Below are 22,361 nucleotides of genomic sequence, written 5' to 3'. Positions count from 1 at the left end.
CAAAAATACAATGTACAGATAATGTTTCTGCATGTGATTCAGATTCTGAAATAGAATTTCATAAATGGCTTATTCGAACTGTAATGGCAAGAGCAAAAATCCTTTAAGAAATTCATATTCAATACCTGGTTTTTGTTGAAGATCAAGTGTCGATTCTTTATTTGATGTCGTCATGAATTTCATAGCCTCTTCGAGACTGATAAATTCATTCAGTTCTACTTCCAAACCGTTCATATCACCATCATTCAACATTTTAGTAAATTCCTCTTGATGTCGAGCGCAAAACTGAGTATCCAGATAATCCTTAAAACTAGAATCGATATACATGGAAATGCATCCACATTCATTTTCGACGGAGTACGAATTGTTAACACTATATTCCTGAGAAACTGTAGAAATCAAATGTATATCATTTTCATTGTTATCGTCGTTACTTGAAGAGTGATCACTAGTTCTCAACGCAACTGATAGATCCACATTCTCATCGAGATCGTGAGTAGATCCTGATACTTCGAGGTTGCTCGGCGCTTCATTTCCGGAGGTCGTTTCAGGTGCGATGGTTTCGCAATTTTTTTCCGATCGACGTTTCAGTCGCAGTCGTCCGCTACGATGCGCACGCTTTTCCAGAACCTGCGCTGTAACATCGAACGACACAAACTCTTCTTCATCGGAATTTTCTTCTTTTTCAACGTCGGATATTGCGTGAACCACAGGTTCGGGGGTTGGCAAAATCTCGACGTCTGAACAGTCATCATTTGAATAATCAACATTGCGTTCAATTTTAACTCTAATCGAAGATTGATGAGGATTTTCTTCAACGGGAGATGGGTCAGTTTCGGGTAAACAAATCGAAGAGTCAGTTTCTGGTAAATTAGTCGAAGAGTCGGTTTCTAGTAAACGAGTCATTGTGTCGGTTTCCGGTAAACAACTCAAAGAGTCATTATTTTCAAGGTGGTATGAATCATGTTGCACTGAATTTCTAGAATTGTCCATATCACAGGACCGTACCGGGGATGCAACACTTTCGTGACAAGGTGCGCTTGAACTATCAGTGAGAGATATTTGATGAAGTGGAGCCATAGCGTCTGGATTGACGTCGCAATTCTCGACCCAAGATAGCTCTAGATATTTGAACCAAAGTATATAGAAATACAGGGTTAAATCCGTTGTTAGCGCGATTTGATGTAAAATATCTTTTTGTGTTAGATCAGCCCGCAGCTGACGCTGTTGACGGCATAACAATCTCCACTGAATGCAAGTTCTTTTCATTTCGCGTTCATAGTCTTTTAGATCCCGCTGCCGCGAATTATGGTGACACAAAAACTTAGCGGACCATTTATATGTGTCCTGATTGAGGATCACTTGTCCTTCGATACCTTTCATCGTTATATCGCTCGGTATAGTCTGTTCACCTTCCAGACATAGATACCTTACGAACGGATTTTTAAACGGTATATAATCACTAAATATCGACGTCATCGTTTTATGATCGGAGTCCCGGTCAATATTTTGCTGCTGCGTTGTAGTCGCTGAAATTGCACTATTTTGAACTAAGAGATGAGTCCTAGATTGTGGAGCAATTTCTTGAGTATATGCGGGTACAGTTTGTGTAACAGTAGGCTGCTGATGCTGCTGCTGCTGCGTCATATTCGCAAGGTTCTGCTCCAAGCTCCTACGCCGAGGAAAATTGCCTTGATCGATTTCGTGTTGGGACAATCGTCGTTGGATGGATTGTTGTTGTAAAGCCGCACAGGTTTGATTCAGACCATCGCCAGAATTCGATCGACTATGGCGGCGGTGATGATTCATCGTCTGATAAACCTGTGAATTCGCTAACGAACCACTAGTATCACTAGACGCGAGTCTACAACTTGGAAAATCAGCTACATTCGGTGTAGCAACCTGTCCAAACTGTGCAGTCACAGTATGTCCAAGTTGTGTCGAGTTATTCTCGGAATATCGTCTGTAATCACATTGTTGATTATTATCATCCAGAGAACTACACGCATTAAACGGCCGCGACATATTCTTCTCATATACGGTATTATGAGTAGAACCCTGCGACTGTCGGTTAGTAACAGTTTGTTGACCAACTGCCGAATTACATTGATAGTAATGCTGAACAGCTGAGGTTGTCGGCCTATGATGAATCTGCTGTGTATGTAACTGACTTCCTTGGGCTGACGACGTAATCACGCCATAATTACCGGTAATAGGCGCTTCCTTACCGGTATGCTGCGTTTGATGCGAATATCTAGGTTGATAAAGATTAAGGCCTCCTCCTTGATGTACTGGGACTGAGTTAGGCTGCGTAGGCCTATAGCCGGTGCTCACATAGTTCATACCAGGAGTCTGCGTCGGTGCCGGATTTCTGTAGCAGTTTTGATTAAGCTGTTGTCGGAAGGTATTTTGTAAATGCGAAGCTGGATACTGTCCTACCGGCGTTTGTTGCATCTGCATCGGTTGGACTGGATTGGGAATCTGTGCATTTTGAGACGTATACTGCTGAGCTAGGTTCTGCTGGTGCATCTGATGTATTTGAGAATGATGAATAGAAGGTTGATTGGTATTATACCGATGCAGCGATTGTTGAGCATTTGGCTGTTTTTGAATCGCCATCCCATAGTTTTGATGATGGCTATTCACGACTGTAGCAGCCTGGTTTGACGGCTGATTATGGACGTGTTGTTGATACATCTTTGATCTTCAATATTCAATGGAATTCAACCTGTAAATAGATAAACACTATTGTTAGGCTACAGCTAATATAAAAACATAACCAATTCCACCTATTGTAGTGTCTCCCTTCTAATGACACACTTAACGCTTGTATGAAATGATGTATTTCTTTCTATCTATTATGTCTTGTAGAGGAGCTGTGTTAATCTGGTGTCGAGTCAGTAAAACAAATAGACAGATACTAAATCAGTTACCGGTATAGCTCAGATAGTACGCCTAGTTAACAGGTTAACTAGATTATTTGAGATACGAGCTTTTGCTAGGCCTACTAGTGTATAGAAGCTTCATCGGGTAAATGAGCTGATGAGCTTGAACCTGAGAGCTTTTATCTTATATAAAACTAGTTAACCTATAGGCCTACTGTCTGAGCCTCATAATTCTGTGTTTAAAACGTATTTTGATTAATAATGAGTGTTTCCACTGACTTTGACTTTGAATTGTCGACAAATTGTACTAGCCAGGAGCTAACTATACACACTGTCACTGTGAAACTCCGTTAAATTAATGAGTGCTATTTCAAGCTAAAAAGGCAGGACCGAACTCTCTAGGGGCAGGGCTAGGATTCCTCAGTTTAGGACCACTAGATCCTTTGAATTTGCTTGGAGGTTTAAGCCTAGACCTATTCAAAATTCACATAAATGAAGACCCAGACCTACAGTGTAGTTAATTTCTGAAGTCAATTGGGTCAAACCCCGTCATGGGATTGATTGGATAGCGTTTTACTTTATTAGTGACAGTGTTAGTTAGCAGTTTTAAGACTTGCGTTTTTACAAAAAAAGAAGGGTTTCGGAACGGTCTACACACGTCGATGGTTCTTTTAGATTTTCTAATCTTTCAAATTTCTGGATGTTTGATTCTCTCGTTGAAGTACATTACTCGTTCTCTCGCGTGATATTCCATACTTTTTAGTGCAAGCTGAGAAAATGTAAGTAAATACACGGAAAAGCCCTAGGTGGCAGCAAGATGGCGGTGTATCGCATCCCTAATATTATCGGAGGATTCCTATGTCACAAAGCTAGCTCCAATTTTTATTCGAAATTTTAAAAAAAATCAGTTGTCTCAGTCCTTTTTTGCACTGAAATCAAAGCAAAAACTTAATTGAATATATAAACAAACATAGACACAGAAATTAAATGAATCATGAGAATATCGCAGGAGCCACCCTATCTATGCGCATAGTAGTACTAAGTAACGCCGCGGTGTTACCTAAACATCTGCTTGACACACTGCTGAGGAATTCGCTGTCAAAATGTTTCTTAAACTGATAGAATTGTAATCTTAATGTCGTCAAGTCGTAACTGTTCCGACTAGTTTTAATATGAATGATTTAGAAGGAGAAGTCTACGGTAAGTAATTGTCAGTAAAACGATTGAATTTGGGAAAAAAACAAGCAAACAAAGTCAAAGTGAACCCTCCTTCCAGACTCCAGTGTCCTTGTAAAAATCTTCATCGTTTAATCATGTTTTTACCCGTTGTTGAATGTTAAAGATGTTAAGAATCAGAAATACTTGCGAATAATGAATACCGGATATGCTATATCATTTCGGAATGTACGTATTCCATGCAGATCTCATACGTACGATTCAAGATCCTGAAAAACCAGAAACGCTCGAAGAACTAGAGGTAGTGTACGAAAATGGCGTTCGCGTCGACCAGTTTAATAAAGAAACTCATCTCGTTCACATCGAATTCACTCCGACAGTTCCTCACTGTTCCCTCGCTACGCTTATCGGTGAGTTCAAACTGGGAATTGTAATTTTGAGTAGGTATCGGGAAGCCACCAGATGGTTCGCGATTTAAAATGGCATTAAAACAATCAATGAATTCTGATATTAAACTGAAATTGAAATCACTATCACAAAATGTTATCAAAAGTATCAGGTTTTTATTCCGTTAGCAATTTACCTCAGAGAAATGAAAAACCAGAACCCTTTGAAGGCTTCAATTGTCTCGGAGAGTCCATTTTCCGATTGGTTCAAATAATCGCGCAAAATTTATTTCAGCTCAAAATTGCGGAATTTTTTTTCAGGATTATGTATGAGAGTGAAACTGAGAGAAAATTTGTCGTTTAAACATAAATTGGATATCATGATTAAGAAAGGCACCCATTCGTCGGAAGATGAAGGTATTCGCCGATGATAAAAAGTCGTATTCATTCATTGATCATGTATAAAAAAGATCTAGAATAACGTGTCCCTTTGTAGGTCGTAACTGAATATCTTTATTCGTTTTCAGTGAATAAGCAGATCAATGATAAAGAAAGAATCGCTGCAGCTATGGAAAATCCAAACCTACAACAGCTTGTAAATAATTGCATCGAAGAAAGAGACTACTGAACCGTGGTAGGTTAGATCTTAGAAGGATTGAGGAGAGCTTTGCTTTATAGATATAGATAGATCTAATTTCACGAACATCCCAACTTTTAACGCCTATATTTCAACGTTTTACCACTGCAATAACCAAAACCAAGTTAAGATGTAGATGATTTAACCTTAAAAGTCCAGGAACTAAACGAAGCATTATATTATTCTTCCTTAGCATTATATCCCTTCTAGGGGTCTGGTGAAGTATAAGTCAAACGTAAAGTTGTATTTCGTCTTGCATCTGACTTTGGTCAAATAGATCATCAACTCATTGAGATATATAGTTTCAGGCGCTTGGACCATTCTAAAAATGATTTAAAATTGATTTCAGTAGTTTGGATGTGGATACTAGCGTAGTCTGGTTCTGGATTGTGTGCTGTACATTGATTATGTGACTTGTTGTCTTCGGAAATGGATTAGACATAATCGGTGCTATCTTTCAATCTGTGATAGATTATTGAATTGAAATCGCTATTTTGTGCATATATATCTGCAGTGAAGTCTGCTATTTGAGAACTGTAAAGAACTCTAGGCTATGCAGTTTTACTATAACGGACTGTTGCAGTATTTTATACCAATCATATAACTGTAGATATGTGGTCTTGAATGAAGGAAAAATATAAATTGTGTAAATAGTAAATTATCTAATTTGTTTGTTAGATTGATGAATGATGTAGGTTTTTCTTTTTTTTGCCCTTCGAATAAAAGACAAACTCGACAATCGCTTTAACAGTTTTATTATAAATGCTAGAATTTGACTTATGCATTTGAATTGTGCGCATATTTCATAATAAAAGCATGGATCCAAATCAATAATCACATATATTATATCTTTATGGACTTGGTACATCATTTCAATCATAATTGTAAATTCATAGATATGCAAATTTCATTCAGCATAAAAGTTCATAAATCCTTGGTATGGTGATAGATTAATCTAGGCAGTATGATGGACTAGGTATTTGACAGTTAGGTTTCCACTAGTTTCTAGTGATAGTGACTTAATCATTTTACTTAATGTCTAAGTATTTTACTTAAAACTTATGCATCTGTCCCAATAATCATTATTTCTCATCATATTGTCTCAATGGAAATATCTCAAGCAGTAGTGGTCACTTTCTGCGTGGCTAGTCTAGTACGGACTGGTTCTGTTAGAACTGGAGGTTCGGCTATCACTGAAGCTTTACGACGTTCACCTAGAAGTTCAACGTACACCTCAGTACCAGCTTTTGCCAATTCAATCGGTAAATAACCAAAGGCGATGCTGTTATTGATATGGTGTCCGTAAGCACCTGATGTCGTATTTCCTACAACCTGTAAAAATTGTAGACAATAATTAAAATTCATCCAATGCGTGTTTGATTAAATTCCGCTTATTTCTTCAAATTACCTTTCCATCATGCCAGATCGTTTCAAGACCTTCAGGATCAACATCACTGGTGTCGACTATAAGATGAACCAGTTTTCTTTTGAGGCCATTAGCTTTGATTTCAAGTAAAGCTTTCTTGCCGATGAAATCAGCTTTCTGTAAATTAAAAGGAATGACAGCAAATTTTACCGAAACAAATATGACTAAATCCGAGGAAAATTATTCACCTTTTTCAACTTGATGAATGACACAAGTCCAGCTTCTAATGGGTTTGTATCTATATTCATATCAAATCTCCACGCTCTGAATCCTTTTTCTATTCTCATTGAAGCCATTGCGTATGCACCGAAATCTCCGATGCCGTATGGTTTTCCAGCTTCGAGCAAAGCTTTGTAGAGATCGGCCATTTCTGATGGTTTACAGAACATTTCCCATCCCAGTTCACCTGTAAAGAGATACAGTAATTGTTTTAATTACTTATTTTAGAAACTGTTCATGCTGTATAATGAGTTAGGACATTGATATCACCTGTGTAGGATATACGGACAGCAAATAATGGTATGCCAGCTACTTCGAAATGTTTCATTTGTAGGAATTTGAATGCTTCGTTGCTCAAATCTTCATCAGTTAACCTCTGTAGGATTTCTCGTGATCTCGGTCCAGCTATACCTAATACACCGATATCATCGGTCACGTTACTGATATCAACGTTATAACTGCCTTCTACAGCTTTCTCTTCAATCCATCTGAAATGATAGATTAGCAATGATGTTTTCAAAAGTGATAAAAGGTTCCAAGATTTTGGATGAACAATTTCTTAAACTTACCGCAGATCATGTAATTCCGATACAGAATGTGTAACAATGAAGAATGTCTCACGGTCGACACAAGTGACTGTTAATTCAGCGTAAACCCGTCCACCAGGTGTCAGCATATGTGAGATATTTGTTGTACCGGCCTATACAAGGTATCAGACATATTGAGTGATATCTTCAATCAGTGATGCATTATACAGTAGACTTGGCTTGCCTCGGATTTCATGGGACTAGTTGATTAATTCAATTCAGATATCTATACTCTGGGGCAGTCGGCGATGGATGGGTCGTTGAATTTGAATGAGAATGTAATATCTTGTCCCAGACATGTGATATAATCTAAGGAAATTGACTGCAGGGGTAAACAGAGTCTACTGTACTGTGCTTATCATGAATTATGTTGCTAGTTAATGAAGTAGGCTGTTATTCATTACATTCATACGTTATAGCCTATTCCTTTAGTATTCAAGATCTAAAATGAAATTTCACCTCAGGTACGGTATTAGCGCATAAGTGATCCAAGAATTGATGCGCATCTTTTCCCTTAAGGTAAAATTTGGCCAATGGTGATAGATCAATGATTCCAGCATCGTTGAGCACCATCTGGCATTCTCTTTTGACCGGTTGAAACCAGTTTGTTCTTCTATAACTCGGTTTGTATCCCTCGATATCTCCGGGCTTCACGAACCAATTCGGATGTTCCCATCCTAGGCAAAAACATAGAAAAAATCAACGCTTTTATTTTGGGGAACATCGAACATTGATCAGTCAATCGATTGATGCAACTACCTGTGTGGAAACCCATCTCTGCTCCTCTTTCTTTAGTAAGTTCATAAACTCCGCTAACACGACATGTTGGTCGTCCTCCAAATCGTTCTTCTTTCGGATAACCGATCAGATTGTTAAATCCATATGATTCGCGGCATTTTGTCAGCGTGTACGACCTAGATTATTATCAATGACTTTAGATTCTACCATTACACAAAAAATCAAGATTTCGATATTAATTATAGGTTACCTGTTGCACCAGTTGCTTTTATAACGGTTTGGATCTACTTCAATTAGGTCGTACGATGGTTCGCCGTTAATGATCCAGTCAGCTATATATTTACCAGCTCCTCCTGCATGCACTATGCCATAACTGGAAATGATACATGTATTTCACTGATTTAAGGACATCGTCTCAAATTTATTGTAGTAAGTAGCATTTGGTCTATGATTCAGTGATATGAATACAGATTGGTGTACAGCATGGCAAAGCATAACCTATTCTAAAAACAAAGAGAAAATGAATAGCGGTCGTTGTATTAGTGAAATATGTACCTTACCCAAAGCCGACCATGGTCCAGTAATTGCGTAAACCCTGATACGGTCCTATCATTGGTAATACGTCCGGCGTATAGGTTATAGGACCAGATATCGTTGTCGTAATGTTAGCAGTTTCCATCACCGGGATGGTTTCAATGGCGATATTCAAGTTATCGTTTATCCGATCCAAATCGGGTTCAAAAAGCTCTTTACCAAACCCTGAATGAATGTATTTTGTATATATTTGAATTATTTCAATATAGCATATCAATTTCATAGTTATATTTATATCATATTTGTTAATACCTGGTGGAACTCCGTTATCATACCAATCATCGCATAGTTTCATTTTCTCTCCAGCCTCGTAAAGCCCGATCAATAGACCTTTCTTTTCTTGTCGACAGGCATACGAACCCTCTAAATCCCTGATCACTGGCAGCTAAAGAAAGGAAAACAATAAAAACTTGTATCAACTTAAAAGACTCTCAAAAATGAACAGTGTTTGTGATTTCTTTTCAGAGATTTATTCTGGAATTACCAATGGTTTCTATTATCACCGCAGACCTACCTCATGTTCTAGTTCGGCTACTTCTTTTATTGTATCTGTCACAATGTACTGGTGTTGCACGGGAACTAAAGGTAAATCAATTCCTACCATTTTTCCAACCTCACGCGCCCAGAATCCTGTGAAATAAAACAGAATTGGTTACTATTGGATTTCTGTAGTTAGTTTGTAATCATGCGTTTGACAAACCTGCAGCGTTGACGATTCGTTTAGCTCGTAGAGTTCCATGTGGTGTTTCTACGTCCCATGTTCCGTCCTCTTTCATTTTTAAGCCATTTACCGGCGCCCCCTGATAGATTTCGGCTCCGTACATTCGTGCTCCTATTGACAATGCCATTGTCATCGAGTATGGATCAATATGGCCATCTCCTGGGTTGAATAGACCGCCTAGAATCTGAAATAAAAACGATTGAATTTTAAGATTTTTTGTTGTACCGGGTATTCATAAGATATGATATTTCAGTTCTCAGATTTAGTACCTTGTCCATATTCAGTAATGGATGCATTTTGTGTATTTCATCTTCATTCATCAACCATTGTTCAGCTTTATTCCATCCTTGGCGTTGCATTTGATAACGAAATTCATCCATTCTTGCCGGTGTCTTTGCCAGTCTCAAACTTCCAGGATCGTGGAAGCCTACAGCCTAGAGGAAGCTATATCATCAAGGAAGTTGTAGCCATATTAAGATGAAGTTTATGTACAGAATGATCATATTTACCTGTCCAGTTTCTTTTTCCAGTTTCTTGTAAAGGTTCAAACTATAATAATGGATGTTTTTCATGTTTATTCCTGGGTGGAAATAAGTTGTGCCGCCAGCCTGAAATAGTTAATAAAAGGTCTTTTTTACATTTCAGTTAAATGATTCTTCAACAAAGAAAAAGATCACATCAACAGTGTTGAGAAATGCTATTAAAGTAGTCTGCATAGTGATGGTAAGTTGGCACTTTTTTAGTACCGGTCCTTACAGCGTGCCATGTTGATCCTGCTGTTAATTCAGTTTTCTCTAACAGAACTACATCTTTCATACCGGCTTTAGCGAGATGATACGCTAAACTGACTCCGACACATCCTCCACCGATGATCACTGTTCCAGCATCCTGGTGTAGGCGTTTAGTCAGCTTGTGTTTGCTGAAGAATACAAGTTAGCTACAGTTAAAAACCACGATAAAAAATTCACACTTGTACTGAATGGGCCTGTACCTGTTTGACGCGGGCTAGATTTGGCCTGCCTGACCAAAACCATTGCATCAGACCAGTGCCAAATTATTCAATGAGAATGCTACTGGTGATTCACCTCACATGCCACAGCATCATTTTGATAGAATTTTAGTAACGAGTGAGTGATTTTTACATGTGAACAGGCTCTAATCAAGTACAAGCCAAATGGTCTCCGTGTCAGCATGGCTGAAGACTTAAATTTTTATATGATTTATATTATATTCTTTATTGTCGACAATGTGTTATTTTTCAAGGCATCAATACACTTTTTAGTTAGTTTTCTTGTTAACTGATTCTATTGTGGCCAGTGTCTGATATGTTCCCCTATAAACTACTATATTGTTCATTGTTAGCTCATATTTCATGTGACTATGGTATGCAAAAGCAAAAGTTCAAATATTATGACTGAAAGTTTTTTTTAAATTTTGGTCATAACACCGGTTGGTATATGCATTGTACATGTATGTGTAATTCTGAACACCGCCCCTGGGATTCTGTTATTTACCTTTTTCCTGATGTCTGTTTATCTGATGGTGATGATGAGGTAAATGATGACACCGACATCCAGGGCCCTTTCAGCCGTTTGGGCCTTCCCACGTTCCTCACGCAGCTCAGCATAGTTTTTACTAAAGTATCGTTAGTTTTCTAGTTCAATTTTTTTCTAAAGCTGAATATAACTTGTTCCAGGCTGTTACGTTATTCAGGAGCTGTCCCACTTGTATATGTACATGTAGTCGGATGATAGTAAAACCGATAAGCGTACTGATTTTATAAACATTTCATTGTTATTGTTACTCTCAGCAGGCTTTTTAAAGATTGTATTTTTATCACTTACGAAACAAGTTAAAAATCATTTGAGATATATTCAACTATAAACTTCGACTGAAGTTTGGTGGGGGTAATAATGAATGAATTACTCACTCTACCGCTGTTGGGTAGCAAGTTTGGATATGTTTTGTTGAAGGGTTTGTAGGTTCAATGTCTACAAACTAGTTTTAATTCATGAATATTTTGAATAGGCCAAAGTCTTTTTATCATGATCACATGGAAAAGCCATTCACTTTGAATAATTTTATCCAGGAAAATGAATTCATTCTTTGCTTTCGACATAATTTCAACATTTTAGTAAATTCGTCCCGAGTACCCAGATTCACTTAAAAATGTACTGAATTAACTAATTCAACAATCATATTAGCAGTTTTATTATAAAATGATAAACACTCAAAACATTTTGCATAACACTTTTTTACACAAGTCATATTCCTCCTCACCTGTAAAAATACACTGATTCAGAGTTCACACTTCATTGATCCTAAGATATACAGTATAATGATCACTAAAAGGTTAATTTGAGCAATTTTATTTACAAAAATGCAAACGCTCATGATGCAGAAATGTCCACAGTTTCATGAGCATGATGGTTTGACCAATATTTGATTAAGTAATTTTATACACAGCGCAAATTGAAGGAATTTAATAGAATACTTATAAGTAACATTACATCATATTGCCTTCACATTAAGAATATATTAGAATATTTCAAGCAGTAGTGGTCACTTTCTGCGTGGCTAGTCTAGTACGGACTGGCTCTATAAGAACTGGAGGTTCCGCTATCACTGAAGCTTTACGACGTTCACCTAGAAGTTCGACGTACACCTCAGTACCAGCTTTTGCCAATTCCATCGGTAAATAACCAAAGGCGATGCTGTTATTGATTTGGTGTCCGTATGCACCTGATGTCGTATTTCCCACAACCTGTAAAATATAAAGACAAAATGTATAGAAATCATCTTCGATTATACTTTTCACTTTAAGCCAGTTGTCAAATTACCTTTCCATCATGCCAGATCGTTTCATTGCCTTCTGGATCAACATCACTCGTATCAACAATGAGGTGAACCAGTTTTCTTTTGAGGCCATTTGCTTTGATTTCTAGCAAAGCTTTTTTGCCGATGAAATCAGCTTTCTAAAAAAGGTAAATGAATTTTGGTTAACTGGTAAACTTAAGAAAAGAAATCCCGAGGAATCTTGAAACATCAATTTGTAAGCTACCTTCTTCAACTTGACGAAGAAACCGAGTCCCGCTTCTAATGGGTTTGTGTCTATATTCATATCTGATCCCCACGCTCTGAATCCTTTCTCTATTCTCATAGAAGCCATCGCGTACGTGCCAAAGTCTCCGATGCCGTATGGTTTTCCAGCTTCGAGCAAAGCTTTGTAGAGATCGGCCATTTCTGATTGTTTACAGTTCAGTTCCCATCCCAGTTCACCTGTAATATAAAAATTGTAATTTTTTCAATCGGATTGGTGATATGGTAGCTCAGGTTAGTGGTTAGTAAAGTTAACTTACCTGTATAGGATATACGGACAGCAAATAATGGTATGCCAGCTACTTCGAAATGTTTCATTTGTAGGAATTTGAATGCTTCGTTGCTCAAATCTTCATCAGTTAACTTCTGTAGGATTTCTCGTGATCTCGGTCCAGCTATACCTAATACACCGATATCATCGGTCACGTTACTGATATCAACCTTATAACTGCCTTCTACAGCTTTCTCTTCAATCCATCTGAAAATATCAAGTAATAATATGGAGTAATAACTTATCTCTAGTGTATCTCGACGACAAATATAATCAAACTTACCGCAGATCGTGTAATTCAGAGCCAGAGCCAGTAACAATAAAGAATGTCTCGGGGTCGACACAGGTCACTGTTAATTCAGCGTAAACCCGTCCAAGAGGTGTCAGCATATGTGAGATATTTGTTGTACCGACCTACGCAAGAAAATCTTTATTTTGTATGTGTAGAAAAAATTATACGCTTGAAAATTATACTTTCGATGTTTAGAATGAAATTTCACCTTAGGTACGGCATTAGCGCACAAGTGATCCATGAATTGATGCGCATCTTTTCCCTTGATATAGAACTTCGCGAAAGGTGTTAGATCAACGATTCCAGCATTTTTGAGCACCAACTCACATTCTCGAGCGACCGGTTGAAACCAGTTTGTACTTCTATAACTCGGTTTGTATCCCTCGACATCTCCGGGCTTCACGAACCAATTCGGCTGTTCCCAACCTAACAACGAAGACACTCAAGTTATTCATATCTCAATGTACTTTATATCTGGGAACACTGAAATATATTTGATGTTAAATACCTGCGTGGAAACCCATCTCTGCTCCTCTTTCTTTAGTAAGTTCATAAACGCCGCTAACACGACATGTTGGTCGTCCTCCAAATCGTTCTTCTTTCGGGTAACCAATCAGATTGTTAAATCCATAAGATTCGCGGCATTTTGTCAGCGTGTACGACCTAGATTATTATCATTGACTTCAGGTTCTGTTTGAACAAACTTGTGATATATGAAAATGTTATGTATATTTATTTACCTGTTGCACCAGTTACTTTTATAACGGTTTGGATCGAGTTCAATTAGGTCGTACGATGGTTCGCCGTTAATGATCCAGTCAGCTATATATTTACCAGCTCCTCCGGCATGTGCTATTCCATAACTAGAAATAATACATATTTCATTGGTTAGATGTCTAACGTTGCCCGGTTTCCAATTTCCTGTGTGTTCAATCTTTATTTTATGTTAAATATTTGGGGTGTAAAAATCACCCCATATATTTAATCTTTCTACATATTTTTTCAATCGATTATTGTAGCTAGGCGTGGCACGTATATTCAACACGAGGTACTGAGTTGTTTATGGCTACGGCACTGTAGAGCGGATCCGCTTCCGATTGGAAAAGAAATTTATGTAGTATTTTTGATAAATTGGATCAGCAGGATTACTAGGTTGATAATACCGTGAAGAAGAAACAATTTATACAGTAGACTTTTTACTCAAATCTATAGGGACCGATGATGATTACAGTTAGGTGATGAAATTTGATTCTGTCGCAACGTTTCTAATTTTTGTGTTCGAGTTAAGTGATAATAACACTTTAAAGGATTTTAGTTATATAAGGAGTCAATTTTAGTCAAAACTTACCCAAAGCCGACCATGGTCCAATAATTGCGTAAACCCTGATACGGTCCTATCATTGGTAATATATCCGGCGTATAGGTTATAGGACCAGATACAGTTGTCATAATGTTAGCAGTCTCCATCACCGGGATTGTTTCCATGGCAATGTCCAAGTGGTCGCTTATCCGATCCAAATCAGGTTCGAACAGCTCTTTACCGAAACCTAAATCAATAAAACGTTTCAATTATCTCAAAATGATCTGAATTATTGTTTGTTTTTTTGTCAGGTATTTTTTATTGGATAATTTCATACCTGGTGGCGCTCCGTTATCATACCAATCATCACATAGTTTCATTTTCTCTCCCGCTTCATAAGGCCCGATCAAAAGACCTTTCTTCTCTTGTCGACAGTAATATGAGCCCTCCAAGTCTCTTATTACTGGCACCTTTTAAGAGGAAAAATACTCTGGTTTACTTTCGAAATTTAGGACTGCTAAATTTTTTTGGTGGACGTTTATTTATGAATACTGTTGACTACTGTTTGTGTACTGTTGCATACTAGTGTATTTGGTATATGATATTATATTTACAGAAGGAATAACAATACTGGTACTCGCGTACTCATAAGCAAGCCCATCTGCAAGGGATACAGATGAAATGCACTACAATGAAATACGCACCTCATGTTCTAGTTCGGCTACTTCTTTTATCGTATCTGTCACGATGTACTGATGGTGAATTGGAACTAAAGGTAAATCAATTCCTACCATTTTTCCAACCTCACGCGCCCAGAATCCTGTTGAATAAGAATACTCAATCATTTTCTATGGATTCACCAGTCAGTTAATAGTTTATCATGCGTTTGACAAACCTGCAGCGTTGACGATTCGTTTAGCTCGTAGCGTTCCATGTGGTGTTTCTACGTCCCATGTTCCGTCCTCTTTCTGTTTCAACCCGTCTATCGGCGCCCCCTGGTAGATCTCGGCTCCGTACATTCGTGCTCCTATCGACAATGCCATTGTCAAAGAATACGGGTCAATATGGCCATCCCCTGGGTTGAACAGACCGCCTAGAATCTGCAACAAGAACCATTACCATTACCATTACATTCAGTTAACTTTTAAAAGGCTTTTAGAAATGCATTTTACCTTGTCCATATTCAGTAATGGATGAATTTTGTGTATTTCATCTTCGTTCATCAACCATTGTTCAGCTTTATTCCATCCTTGGCGTTGCATTTGATAACGAAATTCATCCATTCTTGCCGGGACTTTAGCCAGTCTCAAACTACCAGGTTGATGGAAACTGACGGCCTGAAGATTATATTTTAATGAATTGTCGTAAAAGACTCAATAACGAAGGGGTAATTTCTAGGGAGCATCTTATTTACCTGTCCAGTTTCTTCTTCTAGTGTCTTATAAAGATTCAAACCATAGTAATGGATATTTTTTACGTTAATTCCAGGGTGAAAATAGGTTGTGAGACCAGCCTGAAATTATTTAAGGATATTTTTACATTTCAGATACTGTATGCGCGAGGTTGGTTCTTCAACAAAGGAAATGATCGCATCAAATGTTGAGAAATGTTATCGAAGTCTGTATAGAGATCAGATGGTAAGTTGGCACTTTTTTAGTACCGGTCCTTACAGCGTGCCATGTTGATCCTGCTGTCAATTCAGTTTTCTCTAACAGAACTACATCTTTCATACCGGCTTTAGCGAGATGATACGCTAAACTGACTCCGACACATCCTCCACCGATGATCACTGTTTCAGCATCCTGGTGCAGGCGTTTAGTCAGCTTGTGCTCACTGGAGAAAATATAATACAAACATCATGGCAAACTTGTAAATACAGTGGTGATTTACCGGGTATGGCCATTTGATCAAGTGGATGTATATTTTCTGGTCCCCTGTTGTTCATTGAAAGGGATGTTCAAGTTCCCTGAAGTTTGTTGTAATGAAGTTCTACTATGACATCATAACAATAGGGATATCATGTCGATTAACTGCCTAGTCAGACATAATGAAAATTATGGATGCATAGATGAACTATTTGTCATTTGGAAACAAGCATGAAGTATTCTATCACCTCATGCAATATTAATCACCCAGGGCACAAAAGTTAAAGGTCCATCATTAATTTAACTAGAATGCGCATTTATTATGGCTCTATTCATAATACATAATACTATTTATACAAATGAGAGGATGTGTCTCTTGAGTGTAAGTTATATTTTGATTGTATAGTCAACCCCAATGTACCGCCCACATCGGTGCAGAATGATTTTGGCGGTGTAGAGAGTATGGCGGCATATCGGGGGTGTTTTACGATGTATTCGTATAGAGATGTACATTGAGAAAACCCGGCGGTAGGCGGGGGTGGCGGTAAATGAGAGAGCAGCATATCGGGGTTTGACTGTACTTCTGAACTTCTAGACTCATCCGTAGAATAATCGTTCTCACTAATTACTCCAAATCTTACGGAAAATGATAAAGATACTGATAGATACAAGAGAAGAAATGACAAGGTTCGTTGAAGGCCAGAGTTTGATCAATTGAATGAAAAGGTAGACCTAGGGCTCATACGGTACTGTTTTCCTCAGATAACATAGTTAGAGATTAGGTACAAGTAGGACTGACTTAATAACATAAATAGTGATATAGGCCTAATCAGACATTCAAACTTTGGTCAGATATTATCTGGTTTCTCAATGCACTCTTTTTGGCACCACATTTCAAACTGGATCTATCTAACAGTCGGCCAAACAATGCGATTTATCAGTGAACGGGTCTGATAAGAAAAACTCACACGGCTCCTGATAGAAGCGGTTTTTCAATCTTTGTACCAACCGGTTATGAAGTGGACTCGTGAGAAAACAACCTGGCAAATAGGTCCAAAGTTTTAATCATTATCTTACGCGACCCGGAAAAACTGGATTGACTCGACCCAATTCAAATAAAACTGGATTGAAGGACGAACTGCTTAAACAAAGATCATCCTTAGTAAATATTCACCCCAATTGAATTGATTGTGAAAATAATTAATTAAGCCATAATTATTCAATTTATCCAAGATTCTTAATTAAAGGTCCAAGAAATGGTGTAATGATATGGAATTCGTTTTAACACGGTCTATTGGAAAAAAATGAATCTCAGGGTCTTAGCTTTATTAAATTTTATGATTCATTCAAGAAAAACCTGTTTCAAAAGTTTTATTAAGGTGTTGAAAATTAAGTTTTTAGGCATCCAACACATTAGTCAGCATTGTGGCTAATCGATATTATGATATTTTATGATAGATTAAGATAAAACCTAGGGAACCTCGGGTCTATTGAAATTTCATGATTCAACCAACGAAGTCAACGATTTCATTACAATCTTACGTAATACACAGTATGAAGTTTTTAGGCATCCGACAGTATTCAGACTGTGGTGTATCATTGATATTGATTTATTGTGAGCAATGCTTACCTTTTTCCTGATGTCTGTTTGTCTGATGGTGATGATGATGCAAATGATGACACTTGCGCCCAGGGCACTTTCAGCCGCTTGGGCCTTCCCACGTTCCTCGCACAGCTCAGCATTGTTGTTGATATTTTACCACTACCAACCGGTTTTCTAGTATTTATTATTCTGTCGGATTAAATTGTCAACAATTGAAACGTGGTTCGTTCCAAGCTGATCCGTTATTCATAAGCCGCCCCGCCGAATTGTCTGTTACGCTCTGCTATACTTGATCAAAATTTCCAATATATCTAAAAGCAGACTTTTCAAAAATTGAATTGCTCAAATTGTCAGTTCATTGCACTCAAAACTAGTTCAATGCACTGGTTTAGTGTGATACATTTTACAAAGAAGCACTGAACATCAACTTGGAGTTCAGTGGGAGTTCGCACAATCAATGAAATAGACCAATAACACGTCGTAGTTCCACGCATTTTCATGTTGAAGGGGTGGCAGGTTGGATGTAAACAAACATTCTTAATTCACAAATGCTTCATAGACATATAGATTAATAGAATTGATGCATGTTTTCTCTAAACTAATCCATATTTATCACTATTCAGGTTTTAGAATTATTCATTTGAGGCTGTTAATCGTGTTTTTGTGTTGATCCAACGCATTCTATTCAACCTACATGATAAGTAATGCATATTGACCTGATCTAATTCGTAGTATAAATGCTGAGCTGGTTTGGGTGATTTTCAAAAGAAGGAAGCTGGTCATTACAATCAAATCATTGTTGTGAATTTCAAGTTGAGGAAATCAGAAGACACCAACTATGTCTAAGGTAGGTACTTTATTCTTGCTTCACGCTTAGTGTTTAGATGGATGATGGCCATTTTGTTCTCTGCAATCCAAATGTCAATGTATCTCTGTCTCTCTCCTCTCTTCACAGAAAGGGATTTTAGAAAGGTTGGCTGAAGGCCCAGTGATTGGTGATGGTGGATTTGTGTTTGCCCTTGAAAAAAGAGGTTATGTAAAAGCAGGGCCTTGGACCCCAGAGGCTTGTGTGGAACACCCTGAAGCAGGTTAGTTTGTGTAGTGCCTGTGATAGAGCAATGGATCCTACTACAGTTCTATGTATGGATGGATGTTATGCTTAATCAATAAAAATATCATTTTAAATTTATTGATCATGGGCTTGAAGAGTTCAGCCAGAATTTGCTTAGTGCTGTCGTTTGGGTAATCTTTGTTATTTCCAGAATGCTCAATGCATGATTTCTTGATTTTCAGTTCGTCAGCTTCACAGGGAGTTCTTGAGGGCAGGTTCTGATGTTATGCAAGCATTCACTTTTTACGCAAGCGATGACAAACTTCAAAACCGTGGCAATGTTGCCCAAGATAAATATTCTGTACGCAATTACCGTACTAGGGATTTATTTATTTATTATTGCACATTATTGCGAGATTATCTGCAAAATCTGCATTTTTTATAAAACGAGTTTTGAATTTTTCAGGGAAGAAGTATAAACAAAGCGGCGTGTGATTTAGCCAAAAGCGTTGCAGCTGAAGGCGATGCATTGGTTGCTGGCGGTCTATCACAAACCCCTACGTATCTCAGCGGATTGGGCAAAGAAGCGACACAGAAAGAATTCCGTCATCAAGTCGAAGTTTTTGTTCAAAATGGCGTTGATTTCCTAATTGCGGAAGTGAGTAAAATTAAAAATTTTGTATGCCAGTATATCAGACATGCAGACAACGAATTTTGGGTGACCCGAAAATTGAGGTGTCGGATGCTCAGAAATTGGTTTTAGTTTACCTGTGGCAAAGTGACAATGTAAACTTCATTGTTACCATTTTATCTATTCAACCAAATTTTGAGGAACTGGGTTCAGTTTCACGAAAAAGTTTACCTACAATTTTTGGTGTAATTGCCATTGGTTTCATCATACTTTGAATGAGGACAGCAATTCAAACTTAACTGATTTAAGCTTAAACTTTTTCATGAAACCGAGTACCTCTGGCCCCTGTTCGTTATTAAACCAATATAGTTTGTGTGTTGTATCCAATATGAGATGCTTAAAATTCTATTTGGGAAGAAATTCCAGGTTTGTTATAGCCAATATAGATAATTGAATAGGCTCCATCCACTGTATTGATAACCAGCTGCTGAATGTCGGTCTATTTTTTCCTATTTGACTGATATAAGCCATGTGATGTAGGCCTATCTGATTCTGCGGCACGCTGTATTTCATTTGCATGATCGCGCAGCTGGTGTTTGCATACAATTCAATTGGCAAGATGCCACATCCTGCTATCATTCATTGTTGACATATTTTACTGTGTAGTGTACTAGATTCAGGTCATTAGATATCTAACCTCTAAATGAGATCCTCCAGTAAACAAAGATGATATATTATTACCGGGTATTTGAAATTCTTGATAGAACCAGTTCGAAGGAGATTATTGAACGCAAAACAACTTAACATTTTCTCTTTATCATAAGACTTAATGGGTTATCAATATGAATATCTACGATACACAAAGTTGTATTAATAGGACAAACATAGACCTACATGTTAATACATGTGTAATTTGTTGATTGACCCATTATAATCTAAATAGGTAAGGCTCTTATAATTCTTTGAATATGTGGATAAATTTTATTCTTCAAATTTCAACTATCATCAGAAAAATATTTCTGTTTAAACTCAGTTTCTTCCGATTTATGATTTTAATTTGAATTCTTCTTCAACAATTTTTAGTACTTCGAACATGTTGAAGAGATGGAGTGGGCGATAGAAGTATGTTTGGAATCGAAAATGCCGGTCGCTGCTACGATGTGTATCGGACCGGAGGGTGATTTACATGGAGTATCTGTTGGAGAATGTGCTGTTCGTATGGCTAGAGCCAGTGAGTTAATTCTTTTGTCATCTATTGTCAATGACCTAATAGTTAGACGCAATGTTTAATGATATAAATCTCTCGGTGAGACGGGATTCGGGTTTTACTTGTTGCGAAGGAGACAAAACCTTCCGTGTGAATAACCATCAGATATTGACTTTATCAAAGAGCATAGGCCTACACTACATAAAGCGCAACCTCGTTATAATGAACTCAGATATAACAATTTATCAGTTATTGATAACTTCATGCTCAATATAACGAACTAAAACTGATTTTCTGGTCCCCTGAAGTTCATTGTGATGAGGTTCCACTGTACAAAATAGACCAAAGACAATTGAACATCAACTTTGCAGTTTCCAATCTGTTTATCTACGGTTTTCCTGATAGCTTTTAATTCATCGTCTTGTACAATTGTGTTTTACAGAAGCCGATATTGTCGGTTTGAACTGTCATTTCGATCCCGAGGTCGAATTGGAAGGATTGCGTTTAATGAAGGCCGCACTCGATAAGGAAGGTCTCAAACCGTATTTGATGGCCCAACCACTCGCATTTAAAACTCCCGATACTAACAAGCAAGGATTCATTGATCTACCAGAATTTCCATTCGGTAAGTGAATATGCCCGCCAAGTATTTGTGGAATCTACACTTAACAGGTATTTGAAATGGTTTTATTTTGTGTTGTAGGTCTTGAACCCCGAATCTGCACACGTTTTGACATGCATAAATACGCGAGGGATGCTTGGGAATTGGGTGTACGATTCATCGGTGGTTGTTGCGGATTCGAGGCGTACCACATCCGGGCTATAGCCGAGGAACTGAGCGCCGAGCGAGGGGGTAAACTGCCCGCCGGTTCAGAGAAACATATCCAATGGGCCGGAGGCTTAAAGATGCACACAAAGCCATGGGTTAGAGCTAGGTAAGGATAAGTCATGAATTGATTGCTATTCCATGAAACTAAATTGTTTTAAGGTTTCATTCAAACGATTAATTATACTTTGTAGAGCGACTCGCGAATACTGGGAGAATCTAAGACCAGCCAGTGGCCGTCCATATTGCCCGAGTTGTTCTAAACCGGATGCCTGGGGCATCACTCAGGTATGTAGTGGTTTACTCTATACAATAAGCGTGACAATTCAGGCGCTTTAGTTAATAAAGATATCTATATCTTTGTTTTGATATTTCAGGGATCTGAAGTTCTTAAGCAGCATAAAGAAGAAACTACCAGTGAGGAACTGAAACTGTCTAAGAAATCACTTCAATGCAACGGCGATTCTTAAAATAACTAATGTATCATGACAATTGATCATATGCATATGATGTAATAACTGTTCAGGCTAGACATTCTACTCACTGAGAGAATGCATTGGCGGCATATTTCATGTTTTATTATGAATTCATTGTTTCATTAAGAAGCACTATGGACTTTTATTCGGTCACTTAAAACAGTGGCTTCAATCTTTGTTCTAATTAATTCTGATGAATTTGACTATAATTGTTGGTTGATATAAATCTTTTTTTTTTTTGTGGTCTCATCTTGTTTGTGTATAATGTATAAGGACATTTTTCCTTTATGTAAATAAAATCACTTTTGATGTAACAAAACAAAGTTTTCAGCATTTTCATTGTGAGCATCTCTAGTTCCAAACAAGGATAT

The 22,361-nt window shown here is 37.7% G+C and overlaps 4 protein-coding genes across 5 annotated transcripts; 2 read left to right on the top strand and 2 right to left on the bottom strand.

The window, feature by feature from the left end:
* The first annotated feature begins 3,939 nt into the window (after window positions 1–3,939).
* On the top strand, window positions 3,940–5,745 carry LOC141906124 (cytosolic iron-sulfur assembly component 2A-like). Of its 2 annotated transcripts, none has more exons than XM_074795333.1 (5): window positions 3,940–4,085; window positions 4,307–4,471; window positions 4,769–4,864; window positions 4,975–5,081; window positions 5,437–5,745. In XM_074795333.1, exons 1-4 carry the CDS (start codon window positions 4,058–4,060, stop codon window positions 5,073–5,075), a joined length of 390 nt encoding a protein of 129 aa, XP_074651434.1. In that variant the 5' UTR covers window positions 3,940–4,057; the 3' UTR covers window positions 5,076–5,081; window positions 5,437–5,745. The 2 variants fall into 2 exon arrangements, with proteins under 2 accessions (XP_074651434.1, XP_074651433.1); XM_074795332.1 differs by having other exon boundaries at window positions 5,434–5,745.
* Window positions 5,746–5,827: 82 nt separating this feature from the next.
* LOC141906122 (dimethylglycine dehydrogenase, mitochondrial-like) lies at window positions 5,828–11,079 on the bottom strand. Its single transcript, XM_074795330.1, has 16 exons — window positions 10,884–11,079; window positions 10,126–10,288; window positions 9,879–9,977; window positions 9,639–9,803; window positions 9,349–9,553; window positions 9,163–9,278; window positions 8,901–9,033; window positions 8,615–8,813; window positions 8,305–8,427; window positions 8,076–8,230; window positions 7,776–7,993; window positions 7,299–7,429; window positions 7,000–7,217; window positions 6,699–6,916; window positions 6,493–6,627; window positions 5,828–6,416 (listed from the first exon to the last, which is right to left on the bottom strand). The coding sequence occupies exons 1-16, from the start codon at window positions 10,994–10,996 to the stop codon at window positions 6,201–6,203; spliced, it is 2,607 nt and encodes an 868-aa protein (XP_074651431.1). The 5' UTR covers window positions 10,997–11,079; the 3' UTR covers window positions 5,828–6,200.
* A 499-nt stretch (window positions 11,080–11,578) lies between these two features.
* Window positions 11,579–18,150, bottom strand: LOC141906121 (dimethylglycine dehydrogenase, mitochondrial-like). The gene is made up of 16 exons (XM_074795329.1): window positions 17,827–18,150; window positions 16,002–16,164; window positions 15,746–15,844; window positions 15,504–15,668; window positions 15,227–15,431; window positions 15,036–15,151; window positions 14,669–14,801; window positions 14,380–14,578; window positions 13,772–13,894; window positions 13,540–13,694; window positions 13,240–13,457; window positions 13,023–13,153; window positions 12,729–12,946; window positions 12,431–12,648; window positions 12,210–12,344; window positions 11,579–12,133 (listed from the first exon to the last, which is right to left on the bottom strand). The coding sequence occupies exons 1-16, from the start codon at window positions 17,937–17,939 to the stop codon at window positions 11,918–11,920; spliced, it is 2,607 nt and encodes an 868-aa protein (XP_074651430.1). The 5' UTR covers window positions 17,940–18,150; the 3' UTR covers window positions 11,579–11,917.
* A 362-nt stretch (window positions 18,151–18,512) lies between these two features.
* LOC141906123 (betaine--homocysteine S-methyltransferase 1-like) lies at window positions 18,513–22,279 on the top strand. The gene is made up of 9 exons (XM_074795331.1): window positions 18,513–18,646; window positions 18,755–18,887; window positions 19,093–19,211; window positions 19,317–19,508; window positions 20,565–20,712; window positions 21,131–21,313; window positions 21,392–21,623; window positions 21,709–21,802; window positions 21,892–22,279. The coding sequence occupies exons 1-9, from the start codon at window positions 18,638–18,640 to the stop codon at window positions 21,982–21,984; spliced, it is 1,203 nt and encodes a 400-aa protein (XP_074651432.1). The 5' UTR covers window positions 18,513–18,637; the 3' UTR covers window positions 21,985–22,279.
* Window positions 22,280–22,361: the final 82 nt, after the last annotated feature.

The sequence above is a fragment of the Tubulanus polymorphus genome, chromosome 5 (assembly GCF_964204645.1).
Source record: "Tubulanus polymorphus chromosome 5, tnTubPoly1.2, whole genome shotgun sequence".
Lineage (NCBI taxonomy): Eukaryota > Metazoa > Nemertea > Palaeonemertea > Tubulaniformes > Tubulanidae > Tubulanus > Tubulanus polymorphus.
The sequence above is the reverse complement of the archived record's forward strand: the minus strand, read 5'-3'. Positions and strand labels throughout refer to the sequence as shown.

What these genes read in the sequence shown, in the direction of transcription:
- LOC141906124 (XM_074795333.1), top strand. Translation starts at nt 4,058, where the DNA reads ATGAATGATTTAGAAGGAGAAGTCTACG. An exon ending in TTTAGAAGGAGAAGTCTACG is followed by an intron (nt 4,086 to 4,306) that starts GTAAGTAATTGT and finishes TATTCCATGCAG; the next exon opens with ATCTCATACGTACGATTCAA. An exon ending in CCATTCGTCGGAAGATGAAG is followed by an intron (nt 4,865 to 4,974) that starts GTATTCGCCGAT and finishes ATTCGTTTTCAG; the next exon opens with TGAATAAGCAGATCAATGAT.
- LOC141906122 (XM_074795330.1), bottom strand. Translation starts at nt 10,996, where the DNA reads ATGCTGAGCTGCGTGAGGAACGTGGGAAGGCCCAAACGGCTGAAAGGG. An exon ending in AGAGATGGGTTTCCACACAG is followed by an intron (nt 7,994 to 8,075) that starts GTAGTTGCATCA and finishes GTTTTTGCCTAG; the next exon opens with GATGGGAACATCCGAATTGG. An exon ending in TCGGAATTACATGATCTGCG is followed by an intron (nt 7,218 to 7,298) that starts GTAAGTTTAAGA and finishes CTATCATTTCAG; the next exon opens with ATGGATTGAAGAGAAAGCTG.
- LOC141906121 (XM_074795329.1), bottom strand. Translation starts at nt 17,939, where the DNA reads ATGCTGAGCTGTGCGAGGAACGTGGGAAGGCCCAAGCGGCTGAAAGTG. An exon ending in TAGAAGAAGAAACTGGACAG is followed by an intron (nt 15,669 to 15,745) that starts GTAAATAAGATG and finishes TATAATCTTCAG; the next exon opens with GCCGTCAGTTTCCATCAACC. An exon ending in CATTACTGAATATGGACAAG is followed by an intron (nt 15,432 to 15,503) that starts GTAAAATGCATT and finishes TTCTTGTTGCAG; the next exon opens with ATTCTAGGCGGTCTGTTCAA.
- LOC141906123 (XM_074795331.1), top strand. An exon ending in TTGCCCAAGATAAATATTCT is followed by an intron (nt 19,212 to 19,316) that starts GTACGCAATTAC and finishes TGAATTTTTCAG; the next exon opens with GGAAGAAGTATAAACAAAGC. An exon ending in TGTTCGTATGGCTAGAGCCA is followed by an intron (nt 20,713 to 21,130) that starts GTGAGTTAATTC and finishes TGTGTTTTACAG; the next exon opens with AAGCCGATATTGTCGGTTTG.